Source organism: Nuphar pumila, chromosome 2 (assembly GCF_984573655.1).
Source record: "Nuphar pumila chromosome 2, dmNupPumi1.hap1.1, whole genome shotgun sequence".
NCBI classification, from domain to species: Eukaryota; Viridiplantae; Streptophyta; class Magnoliopsida; order Nymphaeales; family Nymphaeaceae; genus Nuphar; species Nuphar pumila.
Window position 1 is genome coordinate 83,470,114 of NC_143250.1, and position 15,069 is coordinate 83,485,182.

The 15,069-nt window shown below is 38.5% G+C and overlaps 1 protein-coding gene, 2 non-coding genes and 1 pseudogene across 4 annotated transcripts; 3 read left to right on the top strand and 1 right to left on the bottom strand.

Moving 5' to 3' along the window:
* Window positions 1-2,928: 2,928 nt before the first annotated feature.
* On the top strand, window positions 2,929-3,984 carry LOC149845876 (peroxidase 5 pseudogene; annotated as a pseudogene).
* Window positions 3,816-3,888, top strand: TRNAA-AGC (transfer RNA alanine (anticodon AGC)). Its single transcript has one exon. It is a non-coding gene; the product is annotated as a tRNA-Ala (tRNA).
* Window positions 3,985-4,250: 266 nt separating the features above from the next.
* Window positions 4,251-4,323, top strand: TRNAA-AGC (transfer RNA alanine (anticodon AGC)). Its single transcript has one exon. It is a non-coding gene; the product is annotated as a tRNA-Ala (tRNA).
* A 1,394-nt stretch (window positions 4,324-5,717) lies between these two features.
* On the bottom strand, window positions 5,718-12,677 carry LOC149845879 (uncharacterized). Of its 2 annotated transcripts, XR_016430483.1 has the most exons (3): window positions 12,550-12,677; window positions 6,940-7,539; window positions 5,915-6,046 (listed from the first exon to the last, which is right to left on the bottom strand). XR_016430483.1 is itself a non-coding variant. In XM_089997769.1 (2 exons), exons 1-2 carry the CDS (start codon window positions 12,661-12,663, stop codon window positions 5,897-5,899), a joined length of 264 nt encoding a protein of 87 aa, XP_089853895.1. In that variant the 5' UTR covers window position 12,664; the 3' UTR covers window positions 5,718-5,896. The 2 variants fall into 2 exon arrangements, 1 of the variants encoding a protein (XP_089853895.1); XM_089997769.1 differs by lacking the exon at window positions 6,940-7,539 and having other exon boundaries at window positions 5,718-6,046; window positions 12,550-12,664.
* Window positions 12,678-15,069: the final 2,392 nt, after the last annotated feature.

Here is a 15,069-nt window from a genome sequence, read left to right on the forward strand (position 1 = left end):
TTTTATTTTTTCATACTGAGTCTGACAAATATCGATATTTGATGCATATCCGAGTCTGATGACATGTAAAAACATGGATATGATATGATCTTTTCACCAATCCGTTTAGCCAACATCCATTTAGCCCAATTTGGTATATTGACCACATTCATCCAAATCTGAATCATTTACATACCTAACTTGACTGCTACATTGCTCCATCAAGCACCGACTGACCTACACATTCACTGTTGTGGAGCCTGATTCAGAGTTTTTACCCTTACAGGAGGAGGGTTTGGGGGCTCCTCACAATGTGGGTAGCATCATTCAACTAAATGAGTTGTAAATCCTGATTCAGAGTTTTTACCCTTACAAAAGAGGGGTCTGGGGGCTCCTTCCAACGTGGGTAGCATCATTCAACTTGAAGAGTTATGGAGTCTGATTCAGAGTTTTTACCCTTACAGAAAGGGGGGTCTGAGATCTTCTCCCAGCGTGGGTAGCATCATTCAACTTGAAGAGTTGTGGAGTCTGATTCAGAGTTTTTACCCTTACAGAAGGGGGGTCTGAGGGCTCCTCCCAGCGTGTGTAGCATCATTCAACTTGATGAGTTGTGTAGTCTAATTCAGAGTTTTTGCCCTTATAGGAGGAGGGTTTGGGGGCTCCTCCCAGCGTGGATAGCATCGTTCAACTTGATTCGTTGTGGAGCTTGATTTAGAGTTTTTGCCCTTATAGGAGGAGGGTTTGGGGGCTCCTCCCAGCGTGGATAGCATCGTTCAACTTGATTCATTGTGGAGCTTGATTTAGAGTTTTTTCCCTTATAGGAGGAGGGTTTGGGGGCTCCTCCCAGCGTGGGTAGCATCGTTCAACTTGATTCGTTGTTGAGCCTGATTTAGAGTTTTTTTCCTTACAAGAGGGGGTCTGGGGGCTCCCCCCGGCACGGGTCCTGGGTGTCGTGGTAAAAAAATGCACAGGGTATCGTAGTGAGGAAAACATATTTTTGTTCCAAGCAAGGTTGGAAGAAATCAATGGAAAATCCAACAAGGAGCATACCAGAATCAAGATGTGGATGTCAAGTGAGAATAGTGTTGTGCAACTCAAATAACATAGAATAATAGGGGTCTGGTTTTTAGTTAAAATGGGGAATGAAATGACAATAGAAATCACTGAAAATTTACAAAAATAAACTAGACTCAATAACGAAGATGCCACTTTTTACGGATTTGGAATATGACCTCCGGTTAGGGAGATATGGCCCTGACAAGTTGGTCCTAATTCGGGTAAGGATTTACAACGATTTGCTTACTGAATAACACTACAAATCGCTATAGTGATTTGCAGAAGACACTACAAATTGCTATAGTGATTTGCGGAAGATACTACAAATCGCTATAGTGATTTACGTAAGACACTACAAATCACTATAGTGATTTGCAGAAGACACTACAAATCGCTATAATGAGATCCAACAACATTATAAATCGCTGTGCGGTTCGTTGGAGACCCAAAAACACTATAAATTGCTATAGTGATTTGCAGAAGACACTACAAATCGCTATTGAAAAGTCGGATAACACTATAAATCGTTGTGGGGCTCGTTGGAGACCCAAAAATACTACAAATCGCTGTAGAAAAGCTCGATAATACTACAAATCGATGTTAAAAGGCCCAAAAATACTACAAATTGTTGTTGGAAAGCTCGATAATACTACAAATCGCTGTTGGATCCGCGCCGGGGGAGCCCCCGGACCCCCCTTCTGTAAGGGCAAAAACTCTAAATTAGGCTCCACAACACATCAAGTTGAATGATGTTACCCACGCTGGGAGGAGCCTCCAAACCCCCTCCTGTAAGGGCAAAAACTATGAATCATGCTCCACAACTCATCAAGTTGAACGATGCTACAGTCAGTGTGCAGGTCAGTCGGTGTTTGATAGAGCAATGTAGGATCGTCTGTTGGATGTGCACAGAAGTAGAGAGAGAAGGGAGAGAGAGTGAGAGAGTTGATGTTCATGGCCTTCTCCAGGGGGAACTCTTTACCTCCTTTGATTTCTTCTCTAGAGAGAGAGAGAGAGAGAGAGAGAGAGAGAGTTTTACAGTGTTTTACGGAGAAGGAAAAAGAAGAAGATGACGATGAAAAGTTCAAACAGACATTTTTGATGGCTCAGGTTTGTTTCGTCGGATGACCATAGGATCACCGGCTCACCATCGGATCGTCGGCTCACCATCGTTTCGCCGGATTACCATCGGCAAAACGATTAAGGTTCATTTCGCTAGGTAGACTTTGAAGAGTCAACATCATCCTTGACTTTCTGGATGGAGGACATGTTTGTCCTTTTTTGAACTATTTGTTTTTTCTTTTTTGAATGAAGGGCATTTTTATCATTTTCTCAAACCATCGCTTTATGGGAAGAATAGCAAGAAAGGGTACTTAAGTCTTTGCAACCACACCAGACTCCAATGCTAAGTGATGTCAACATACATGAGAATACGAGCCCCATGTGCTTGTATACGTGGTGCTCATTCAGACCCCCGAACACAGACGTGGGATTCATCGGGGGCGAACATACACCACCATCCCAATACTTCATAACCTTGAGTTAACCTTCACTATCGAAAACCAACAAAAATACCAAAAATTTGTGAAAACTCCACAAAGTGTTTTATTTGGAGGGATGATCAGGTGCGACGTGATTGCACACTTTCAGTGTGCTGTTGCACCCGATCACCCTCCATCATTGAGATACAACTTGTCATCTGTGGGGCCCAGACAATGATAGAATGTGATTAGCTTCTAAAAGTGTGCAATTACATTGCACATGATCCTCGCTCTTATTTGTCTCTATGTGTGATCATTGTAAATACCAGAGTTGGGACCATCTTTATTGTTCTATATAAAGCTGTTCTTTATTGAACCATAGAGGCCACGAGCGTCTGTAATTAGTAAACTCGAGATGGATTGGATCATGAGGGTGCTCATTGTTTTCATGGTGGGTCTCTTCCTGCCTGCCCGTCTGGGAGCTCAACTTCAAGTAGGGTTCTATGACGGCAAATGTGACGATGCCGAGTCTATCGTTGAAGTGGAAGTAAGGAAGGCGCTCAACGTAAACATTGGTCTGGGTGCTGGCCTCATAAGAATGCATTTCCATGATTGTTTTGTTAGGGTAGGAACAAAATGAAACTATGTACTCTTATGTATATTGATCCTCATGACAGTCGTTTAAGAGCTAGACATGCATCATGAGTCTCATGTTTTACCTAACTATATGCATCTCTAATGATTGTGAAGGGTTGTGATGGATCTGTCCTCATCGACTCAACTGCAACAAACACAGCAGAGAAAGACTCTCCTGCAAACAACCCTAGCCTCCGTGGGCTCGAGTTTATTCATAGAGCAAAATCACGTTTGGAAGCCACTTGTAAAGGAGTCGTCTCCTGTGCTGATATTCTAGCATTTGCAGCTAGGGATAGCGTCGAGGTGGTAAGTAATATGCTTTCATGTATTTCTACCCCAATTGCATGCTGTCCGTGGTTAGGTGATCGGGACACACAAAACACAAAAAATCGCTAACGCGTGCACCGATCTTCTGTGTAAAACACAGAACACAGATCAAAATCGCTACACTTGCAGCGATTTTCTGTGTTTTGTGTGGCCCGTGTACGTACTTTGTAAAGTAGTCGCGACATATAACTGGAGTCAAGCAAGATCACAGTATTTGATTCAGACGTTCCGACATGAGTCAAGCAGGATCACAGACATAATTTCTAGAAAAAATAAGACAAATAAAAAATCACCATGAGCAATAGAGAAAGAAAGAAAATACATAAAAATTGTCATGAAGGGGATGTAGCTCAGATGGTAGAGCGCTCGCTTAGCATGCGAGAGGTACGGGGATCGATACCCCGCATCTCCAATTATAATGTGATTATTTCTCTTCTATCGCTTGGTTCTTTAGTGCATTTTTGTCCGTGAGGCTGGTTTTTCCTTCATCACTAAAAAAAATATGTGAATAACATAAGAATACTACAAAAACTGTTTTTGGCATGTTTATATCACGACAAGAAGTTCAACATCTTCAAAATATCAAATAACCGATATTTTGAAGATTTCACTTTATTCGCATTTTAATGGCTTTTGAAAATCGGGCAATAAAGTCACGACATTTCCAAAACATTGCCAATATTTGGGTCAGCACCCGAATTTCTTTTCGCCCCGTGGTGATTTAGCTCACTAAAAAAGTACATAATATGTAACTATGAAGCTAACTAACACTAAGGGGATGTAGCTCAGATGGTAGAGCGCTCGCTTAGCATGCGAGAGGTACGGGGATCGATACCCCGCATCTCCAAAACCATTTCTCTTTTTGTCACTTGGTTTTTAGTGCATTTTGCCCGTAAGGCTGGTTTTTCCTTTATCATTAAAAAAAAAAAACTATTTGAATAATATAAGAATATTACAAAAACTGTTTTTTGGCATGTCTTCAAAATATCAGTTATTTTGAAGATCTTTATTCGCATTTTAACGGATTTTGAAAAACGGGCAATAAAATCACGACATTTCCAAAACATTGGCACTATTTGGGTCAGAGTAGAAGTCTAGAACCGTGCCATATTCTTTCTTCCCATGTAAAAACCAACCGTTCGTATACCTGTTTTAGTTACCCCTAAATGACTGGATTTGGCTCTAGATAGGATTCAAACTGCTTCCAATTTTTCAGTTGCAAAAACTTCCATTTCAAGCATCTCTTTTTGCCCCAAGGGGGGTTGATGTAGTGGGGGTGGGGCCTTGGCCGCTTGACGGGCAGTCAAGGTTCCCTTATCATGGGTGTTGCCCCTCTGAGCTAGCCATTGTGTAGCATAGGCCCCGGGGCAGGGGGTCCTAGCCTTGGAGTTTTACGCTGCCGGGCTGAGCCAGTGAGACCAAATCTTTGTGTCGGGTGCAGTTTCTTTGAGTTATAAATTAAAAAAAAAAAGCATCTCTTTGACTGGTTTACTAAGATGGTTAGGCTATATAATTCAGTCCAAATCCATCTTTTCAAGCATTTCTTTGACAGGATTTGCTTTCTTGCTACTCGATTCTTAGGGTTAGGGATGTCAACGGCTTAAAATTGAGATGGACAACTGATCAAATCCTAATCACATTAGGATAATAATAATCAGATTCTCATTTGGTTTAAAAATTTGCATCAAAATCCAGATCCAAATCCAAGCCACGTCCGAATCTAATTAAATTAAAGCTCATTGGAACCAGATTAGCTAAATGATTCCTTCATCCAAATCTATTTGTTAGCACTTTTTTAATCTTCTCTCTAAGTTTCTCTAAGTTTTTGCTAATTTACATCTTCGCTTGTTTCTTTACTGTGGGAAGGGAAAAATAAAGACGAAACAAAAAGGTTGAACTGAGGTACAAAAAACTTCAGGACCGATAAATTGGGTGTTAACTTTTCTTCCAGCGGTTGAGGTTCAAATCCTGCAGGCGTCATATCCTTTTGCATAATAAGCCCATGACCAGCTTAGACCCTAGGGAACGAGGGGCCTAGCCATGGAGTTTTCCCTCGGGAGGGATCGAGCTACGATATAACGGCCACCAGGCACCGTGTAACTAAAAGAAAGAAAAAAAGTACACCACTTGGTACGAGATTTACAGAGTCGTAGGACCAACTAAACTAGTAGGCTCTTGTACCCTTATTACCGGATTCCAAATTAGTTTTAGTTGGACCAATTCTGCTTGCTAATTAGGTTGATTTTGATCATAAATTACAATAAGAGAAGGTAAAAATGGATCTTAATTCACTAAGAATTGTAAGGCAATCTCAGGACAAAACCGAATAACAGCATTTCTGATCTTTAGCAGAAGACAGAATGTTTACATCAGAACAACGATACCCATTTTAAGCTTGGACTCCGCTACAATGTCTGAAGCTAACGGATATTACTGAAAAGTGCTCGACTGACAATACCAGTTGCCTCTATGTAGCGATCAACACATCTTGAGATGCAACTGCTTTCACTGCCACTTGATCTCGTCCCTGGTTTTGTGATACATTTGGCAAAACACTTGTTTCTTACTGTCTGCATTAAAAAAGGCAGAAAAAGTAAATATTTATCACATTACTACATTATATCATGAATGAAAATAATGACACACTTGACATAACAAATCATATGATCCACTCTACCAAATCAAACATGGACTCGTAGCGCATCAAGCCGATCACACAGATTCAGAAAAGAAGATAATGAGGCAAAACTACAATCTGCATGATGCAGATCTAGAAAAGAACCACGATTCCTGTAATACTGCAGTCACAGTTTCTACACCATTCAAAAAGGCAATGACCAATTCTCAAGAACACAGAACCCTCATAATGGATTACGCGGAACCAGTTTAAGGCTTGTCATAATCATGTGTTTGATGATTTAAAATAATAAAATATGCACACCTTAAATCCCATACCAAATTTATGAAGCCATATGTCGCCCTAAATTATTGACAAAGAAACCAATTCTAATCCAGGAACCACATACTACAGGCTCCACGGAGAAAGAGTTGGAAGATCTACTGAAAAAATAGAGGCAGATTATGAAGGGATTCCAATAATCAACATAACAGTAGAATTTCATAAATGACGCAGGCAGCTTATGAGAAAAGCAGGTCAAATCAAATATCTATGAGGTTAACTCTTTATGTTTGCTGAATGAAATGGACAATAGATAATACAAAAAACTAACATGGGGTATAAACCCTGCAAAAAACAGAGATAAAAAGTAAATATATGATCTGCCAATCAGACTAATCAGTATATGGATCAACATAGCATAAAACAGGCTAGTGAATATTATAACGATGATAGAGAATGGTTGTGCAAATCAACGTCAGAAGAATCCATAAGTCTTCGGAGAGGTGAATATAGTACCAAATAACTGATCCATGGTTTGAGATTTGTAGAAGTTGTGATTCACACCTTTGATTGAATATATGAGAAGACATTGCCCCAGCTGGTCTTCACCAAGGAAATGCTGCAACTTATCCATCGTTTGAGATTTGTAGAAGTTGTGATTCACACCTTTGATTGAATATATGAGAACACATTGCCCCAGCTAGATTAGGCCATAAGATGGAAAAAGCCTGACACCAATATGTTCAGTCCACTTGTTACAATTCAAGCAGCACTCTCATTATCAGTATAATGGAACATGGAACCGGAGGGCAAAAGAAATTCTTCAAAAAATCAAATTCCATTAAGGTGAAGATAAAGAAAATAAGCAGGGGCGTGCATCATGACCTGACTGATTGACAGGGTCAACACTTGAATGAATAATGTTTTGATTCTTGCTTTTCTTTGTTGTATAGTCGATCCCCCCCCCCGCCATCATCGACTGCACATTGGCTGGCCTCCGGTTGGTAAAACCCTTGAGGTACCCTGCCCATCGAGGAGTACACCCAGCTTCGACCTTGCAGCAACAGATGCCATCCATGGGTTTCGAACTTGTGTGTCCCGTCAACTTGGTGACATTCACAAGCCGCCCCTATCAGATGAGCAGAGTCCTTGATCCTTGCTTTTCTACAAGATAAAAAGGATCCAAAAATAAAGGACACGAGAAAGAAATTACAAAGCCAGTATTGCAGTTTCCGTAGTAACATTGGCAACCCAATCTTCTATTTTGGCATATCCCCTTGAGCTTTAGACTATAGGCTTGAGAGTGACACCATAAACCACCTTACAAAACTTATCTTAGTCACTTGTAGAACAAGAAGAAAGGAGTAGGCAGCCTGAGGGAGGAGAGATAATAGCAGTCGTTAGGACTGAAAGTCAAGATACCCAATCTGGGTCATATTCTTTATCATGAATATTTATAATCACCATTAAAAAATCTTCCAAAATTGTTATCAGTTAGTAAGACAAAAAAATAAAAATCAAAACAACAAAAAGTTACAAATATGCCTTCAATATCACACTTTCTAATAGCCTTTCTCAAGTAGTATATGGCTTTTAATATCAAACATGAATTCTTGTAAATCAATATTATCATAATATTCTCATGCTACTTTTTTATTCTAAATATCTTATGCAACTTAAAATATGATTATTTATCTTACTCGTCATTCCTCTACATTTTGTTAAATTCTATCACTTTTTTACTAAAATCATGCATTTTGTTTACTTTTATTTTTTTAAAGAATGCCATGATTTTCCTAAGTTCTATAGAAAAGCTGACAATATTCCAATAAATTGCCTCACAGAGAAAACATGACTAAGACAAGCATGCAAACACAGGCACATGTGTGTGAATACTACACACACAAACACACGTGCACATGCCCCCCCCCCCCACCCCCCCCCCACACACACAGCCTGATTTTCTCATCTATTAAGCATTCTTTAAACTTTTTCAAGCTCAACTTCTGTAATAAATTAACTATTACGGTCATAGCCTGCACATTCATAAGCAGTTCAGCATGTGACCCATCCCTAAGTGCAAGAGGGCATGTTATAAAGCATGAAAGCTCCTGAATAGGCAAACAGGGCACTGTCGAAGAGATACACTTAAATGGACAAACATGGCAAGACCAGGGTTGAAGACTGGTGAGTTCTCATGATGCTTGCAGAGCTAGTTTTCTATAGATGCAGTTTTGCACATCCTATTACTTAAGCGAATCATGATCTATAAATGCAATTTTGGACAATCCTAATACTAAAGTGAATCATGTTGGATGACAGTTAACTGGTTATTTTGAAATTACTGTTGAAAAGAAGAGAAAAAAATAGACTAGCTCATAAAAAGCCACTCTTATAATTTTAACTTTTTCATAAAATTCACTTATTACAAGTAAATAGTGTAAAACTACCAGGAAGCACATACCACAACCAGGATGAGATCTCCACCAAGCAAGAAAATGAAAGAAAAAGGCAACAAATGCATACATTTGGTTCCTTATTATAGATTACTGTGTGAGAGAATTGTTTAAAGCGAGCAGCTCCTTTAAAAGAGGCCAAGTGCTTGATACTTTCCCATCTCTCTTTAGAAACAATAACGTTATTTTAGCAAGCTAGTTAGGGCTCAGTTTGACCCCACGGCATGAAGCCTGAGCAACCAAGCTTGAGCTCATGGTGAGTGCAAGCCTGAACCTGGGTTGGCATTGAGCCAGGAAAAGCCAAGACTGAAGAAGGAAAGTGTGGCTTATTCAGCTTGTTTACCACCCTTGCTCAAAACCTCGAGAATAGGCCATCACATAATACATGGTACAACTAAATTATACTCAACGTTTCAAAATACAGCACCACAAGCAAATTAATAGGACCACATTAACAAATTGTACCTTTTCTCTTCTTCTTGAGAACAAGTTTTACAAGTTGCACCATTCGAAACCAACAATAAATGCAAGACACAGTAAATCATTATTTGTTTGTATGTTGATATGTTCACTCTATGGATTTTCAGCACCTTTTCTTATTTATTTCATTTCATGGTTATGTATTTGATCAAACACATGTATTGTAACCATAGTCACCTATATTGTTAAAGGTAATTTCTGGGAGATGATATTTCTTGGAGAGATTTTCAAAAGTTGATAAATCTCGGGAGTTTAAAAAATTGAAAAAAAAATATATAAATAACAACAAAAAATCTAAGAAAATAATAAGTTTTGCATTAGTTTTCTTCCAAAAATATAAATAAACATGTTTTAAAGGTTTTAAAATATAAAAAAACAAAAAATAGAAAATGCATACTTAAAAAAAAAGAGTTTTCCCCAAAAATATTGTGATAATATGGCGATATTTTGAAAATATCGCAAGATATTACCTTTAATACCGACTACCTTAAAATATTGGTATTTCTTGTGATATTTTAAAAATATCGCTGATATCGGTGACAGTGATTGTAACTATATTCAACACTTCATATATAAAAAAAAAGTTTGTGCTATTGTCATTAATGGATTCAAGATAATATGTATTTATCACTGAGAAATATCACACCGACGTTTTTAATTTATCAGATGACCTTACAATCTGAGAGAAACTTCACATCTAGAAATTACACAATAAAACGTCTATGATGCCTTTAGACGATGGCAACAGATGTCTTTGCATTTACACACGCTTTGTGAATAGATGGCATCTCAATTGGCATCAATGAAGAAAACTAGAAAAGGAGGTAACAACACAAAATACCTGGTTCCATGTTATTATTCCCATACATGAAAATGACCCTACAAGTGACGTCTAGATGAATGAAAAATAAGAATATAAAAGAATTCATGCCTCAACCATAGAGGAAGATAATAGGTTTTGGTTCTTGCAGTAAAAATCCTAAGATTTGAATGAAGAATAAGAATATCAAATAATTCATGAATCAAATATAGAGGAAGATAATAGGTTCTAGTTCTTGCAGTAAAAATCCAAACATTGCAATTATAAAACTTTAAATGCATTGTTGTTGGGCTACTGCAAAGATATGAAGGAAAAGTCTACATACATGAATAATGGTTAATGGGTTAACATTAGGCTGTGTTTGGGAGCACAGAGTCGGAGTGCATGGGCATTGTGCTGCGGAAACATCGATGTACTTGGTTGTTTGGGAGTCGTGTTTTGCCAAAACATGGCTACCGGGGAGGATTTTGCCAATGCCAAAACCCTCCCCAATGCATGATTTCGACACCCACCCCAAGAGGTGAGTTTTGGTGATTCCAAGAATGGATGCCAGGCCTGATGCCCTACCCAAGGCCCTGCATCCCACCTACTCTCACTCTGTATCCCTCTATTGAAACCATGCTTACCTAACCTTTTCCGGTGAACTAGATCCCCCACCTTCTCTTATCCACCAAAATGTGTCCAATCACTACAGAGGGGGCAAGTAAACCCTTATTCTCCCAAGAAGCTTCGACCAAGGTAAGTTTCAATCTGTTTTACCTTTCGCCCATCTTTGGGTTTGCTTCTTTGGAGCTCTTTTGTGTCTCCCATCTACTCATTGAGCAAGAACTTACCATTTGGTTCCCTTCAAATCATCAGATGTTTCGGATTCTTGGTTTTTTAGCTAAAATGTTCACTTGAGTGCCCTTGAATTCAAGAAATCCCCTTGTGGGTAGCTTCTAGATTGTCCATTTGAGGTGGTTTTTTGTTAAACCCTCATCTGGGTGCCTCCAAAATTGTTCTAGCGTTCTTAGGCCATATTTTGAAATCAGTTTTTGGTGTCTTGTTAATTTTGACAAGGGTCATCGACTTTCTTCAGTGGTTTCATCAGATGGCTGTGCTTTTTGTTTCCAAGAGGTACCTGCTTAGTTTTCCCACGATTAGGGTCCTTGCCTCACTATCGTTGTCATGCCTAGAGGATCAACCAATGGAAGCAGAAGATGAATTGCAAAACAGTGAGCATGTTTCGGTGATACCCAAGAATGAAAAATTGGATTTTATCAAGCAGATATCATCCACTCTAAGAAGTTGTGGGTGGGATTTTAATTTATCTAATGGAATCACACTAATTCTGTTTTTTTTTCTTTTCAGTAAAAGAGTTGTGAAAGAAGCTGAAGAGGAATCCCACGTTCAGGTGAGGCCAAAAAATACACACCTGTTTGGGAGCCAAACTAATTCATGGAAGTGTCCAAACTACCATGATGAGCAGCCAAACACCTGGTTGGAGTTGGTAATGCCCTGAATCCCAACTCCATGTTTTGGCAAAACATTGAAACCATTTTTGCACCCCAATGCAAGGCTGCCAAACACAGCCATAGCACCTTCTCAAAGGGCACTCAAAGATAGGGAGAAGAGAAAAAACCATCTTAGTTACTCGGAATGGCAAGAGGAATCACCTTCCCACCCTCTAAACAAAAGGACGCATCATTAAAATCTACATCCATAGTCAAATTCTCGATGGCTGCACAAATACACAATATAAATAGGCCAAACGTCAAAGACACTAGAGCTTATCTGCCAATGATGCATGTCAAGTATCAGCCATCAGGTAGATGAAAATGAAAGGAATACATTGTTCAAAAAGAGATTATCCTACAAGTACACAACATGAAGAACAGAAGATCATCCAGCAAAATTCATGAGAGATAAAGTGATAGACTAAATCAGTACATTGCGATACATGCGAGCATTGAAACCACTAAGAGCACATAAGAGCTACAGAAACTAAGCAGACCATATCTGAAGCCCAATCGATGAAGCAATTTATACAATCCAAAAAGGAGCCCAAAAAGAGAAAAACTGCATTTATTTTATATGTCACCAATTTTCAGGATGCTTTGCGAACTCCATTTACTTTCATTTCATTAACCTAAGATTTCCCACGAAAATTATATATCTCCAAAGAAAAAAAGGACAAAAAGGAACACAAATCCTTCTTCTACCCACAAAAGAGGCCTAAAAATAAGGCGAAATTCGATCATATCTGACTTCACTGAACCACATTAGGCGATCTTCTACATGAAAAGATTAAGAATTCCAAAGAAAACCCAAATTGCCTTCCCTAAAGAAGAATGACAGTTTCATTTCCTCCAACATTCCAGAACAAAATGAGGAAAGCAAATGAAGTTGAGAGAGAGAGAGGTCGGGGGTCGTGTTTACCTCAAGGAACTCCTCGGCGTAGGCCTGAGCTAACTGGGTTTTCACCTGGTCCATCAACGCCTCCGTAGAAGGAGGAGACGAGGAGCCCGTCGAAGAATGGGACGAGGAGTCCATGGAGGGTGTCCTCCTCTACCGTTACGCCCCCTTCCCTCCCTCCCCTCTGCTAAAACCCTCCACCCCCCCCCCCCCCCCCCCCCCTAAGAAACCCGCGAGGACGAGGAGAAAATTTATGTAGGGTTTTGAATAGCCCTCCAAACTCTAGTTGTGGTGGTTGAAAATTTATATTTTCCCCTTCTATACCTTATTTTTTAGTCTTGTTTAACAAGTAATGTCAAAAATCTTGGTATCGGGATTTTCTCTGAAAGGGAGAATATCGCGAGATTATGTAGTGTTTATCTTTTTTTTTAGTTGTAATTTGTTAGGGTTTGAAGCTTTCACCCATAAAAAGATGAAAGACCTAGGAGTGAGGGAGAGTTGGATTATGGATTGACTTCTAGCTTTGTTAATTTTCAGTTAATTCCAGTTATTTCTTGCATTTTAATATTTTTTGTTTATTTCTAAATATTCCTAGATAATTAGTTGTAGCTTCCGCTTTGGGTATCAAATATGTAGGTTAAATGTCCTTTCTAAATTGCTACATAACATAAGTATTAATTTTATAAATCAAAATCCAAAAAAACGGCATACATATATCAGATTTTTTTTTTTAAATAAGTTAGGGTATACCAACTAGGAGATTCAAGTCCAGCAGCCAACATGATTAAAACTTGAGATCCATAAACTTGGATCCATATATATATAAGGTTTCTTTTAAAAAGTATTCTTTATAAATGCAATTTTTCAAGCTCTAAATGCTGCTCTAACAGCCAACACAGTTAGGTCTCTGACCCTGGGGCAGTTATTCCCTATAAATATAAAAAAAATGCTCTTCTAACAAAAAAGTGCTTTGAAAATGTTTAGTCCCATATATAAGAGAGAATTTTTTCTGGTGGTTTAAATAAAGTATTTGTTCTCTATTTCTAATTTTGGTAAACATTGTGTGCTATAGTGACTTGCGGATGTTGTTGCGCTTTGTGCATGAATGAATGCACCATTATTTGTGCACATACACGTGTATGCTCAATGATGCTTGAAGCACAATGTGGCGTTTTGACGACGCACTTTGACTAAGCCATTTTTTGACCTTTTGTTTTTCGAATGGTTTGGCTGTTTGAAAGACTTTAAAATTGCATTTATATAGCATTTTTGAGGCATTGTGATTGTTGGACAATTTTGGAGGTCCTTGATTGTTAATCAAAGGTGTGTAACCGTTCAGAGTCATTTTTATTCAATTTTTAAACCGTTGGATTTATGGCATTTTCACAAAAATGTTTTGGCCTTCCTAAAGTCTATCTTCATTTTTCGTCTTTTGGATCATCAGATTTTCTGATTCTCAAGCTTTCTCTTTCTATTTTTTTGTTCTCGATTTAGCTTGCCAAGTTCAAATATGGGAAAGGTCACCTGATCTTACGAAGCAGTGACTCTCTAGAGGTTCAAGCCTAGTCGTATCTTGCAAACTTAGTCGTAATAAACCCTTTTCACATCTTCAAAATTCTCGAAGTGGGGTGATTGAAGTTTTAAAAATAGTGATCTTAAGAATGTGCCTCTAGGCTTGGGATTTCAATTTTTTTAAATCTTGTTTTTGGTCACTGATTGTTCCAATAATTTTAGAACTTTAATATGGCCTATGGTTCAACATCCAACTCTATCAATCTGTTGATTCATGACCTTGAGAAACTTGATCGATTTGACGAGTCAAATTTAAAGCACAACGACTATATCCTCAAAAAGTCTTATCCCACTATTGGTGCTAGAAAAGTTGAGACAAAAGAACAAAAGAAAGAGTGGGAGAAGTGGCACAAAGACAACTACCGATGCAAAGGGTATATCCTGAACACTTTAGCCAATTCTCTCTTTGACTTGTATTCTCCTTTGAAGTCAGCTAGAGAATTATGAAATGCTCTAGAGATCAAGTACAATGCAGAATGCTGGTAATAAAAGGTTTATCGTAGACAAGTACGTTAATTTTTTTATTATTGATAATAAGCCTATACTTGCTCAAATTCATGAGATGCAAATATTGGCTTATAAGATAAAGGAAGAAGGTATGTATCTTGATGATGACTTCCAAGTTATAGTCATCATTGAGAAACTCCTCTTCAATTTGAATGTTCTTAAGAAGACCATCTAAAGTGATTTTCTTATTTTTATGTTTTAGGTGATTCTTATATTCTTTCTAGGAATCAGGAGCGTGTATGTGCAACAATGCTTGAGGCACAATGTGGCATTTTGATGGTGCACTTTACACTTTGCAGTGGCACGAGGCGCATGTGAGGTGTTGAGGTCCGCTTTAACCAAGCTATTTTTTGACTTTTCATTTTTCAAATAGTTTGACCGTTTGAAAGACTTTAAAATTGCATTTATGTAGCATTTATGGGGCATTGTGACCATTGGACGATTTTGGAGGTACTTGATTGTTAG

What these genes read in the sequence shown, in the direction of transcription:
- LOC149845879 (XM_089997769.1), bottom strand. Translation starts at nt 12,663, where the DNA reads ATGGACTCCTCGTCCCATTCTTCGACGGGCTCCTCGTCTCCTCCTTCT. An exon ending in ACGCCGAGGAGTTCCTTGAG is followed by an intron (nt 6,047 to 12,549) that starts GTAAACACGACC and finishes TTTTTAATGCAG; the next exon opens with ACAGTAAGAAACAAGTGTTT.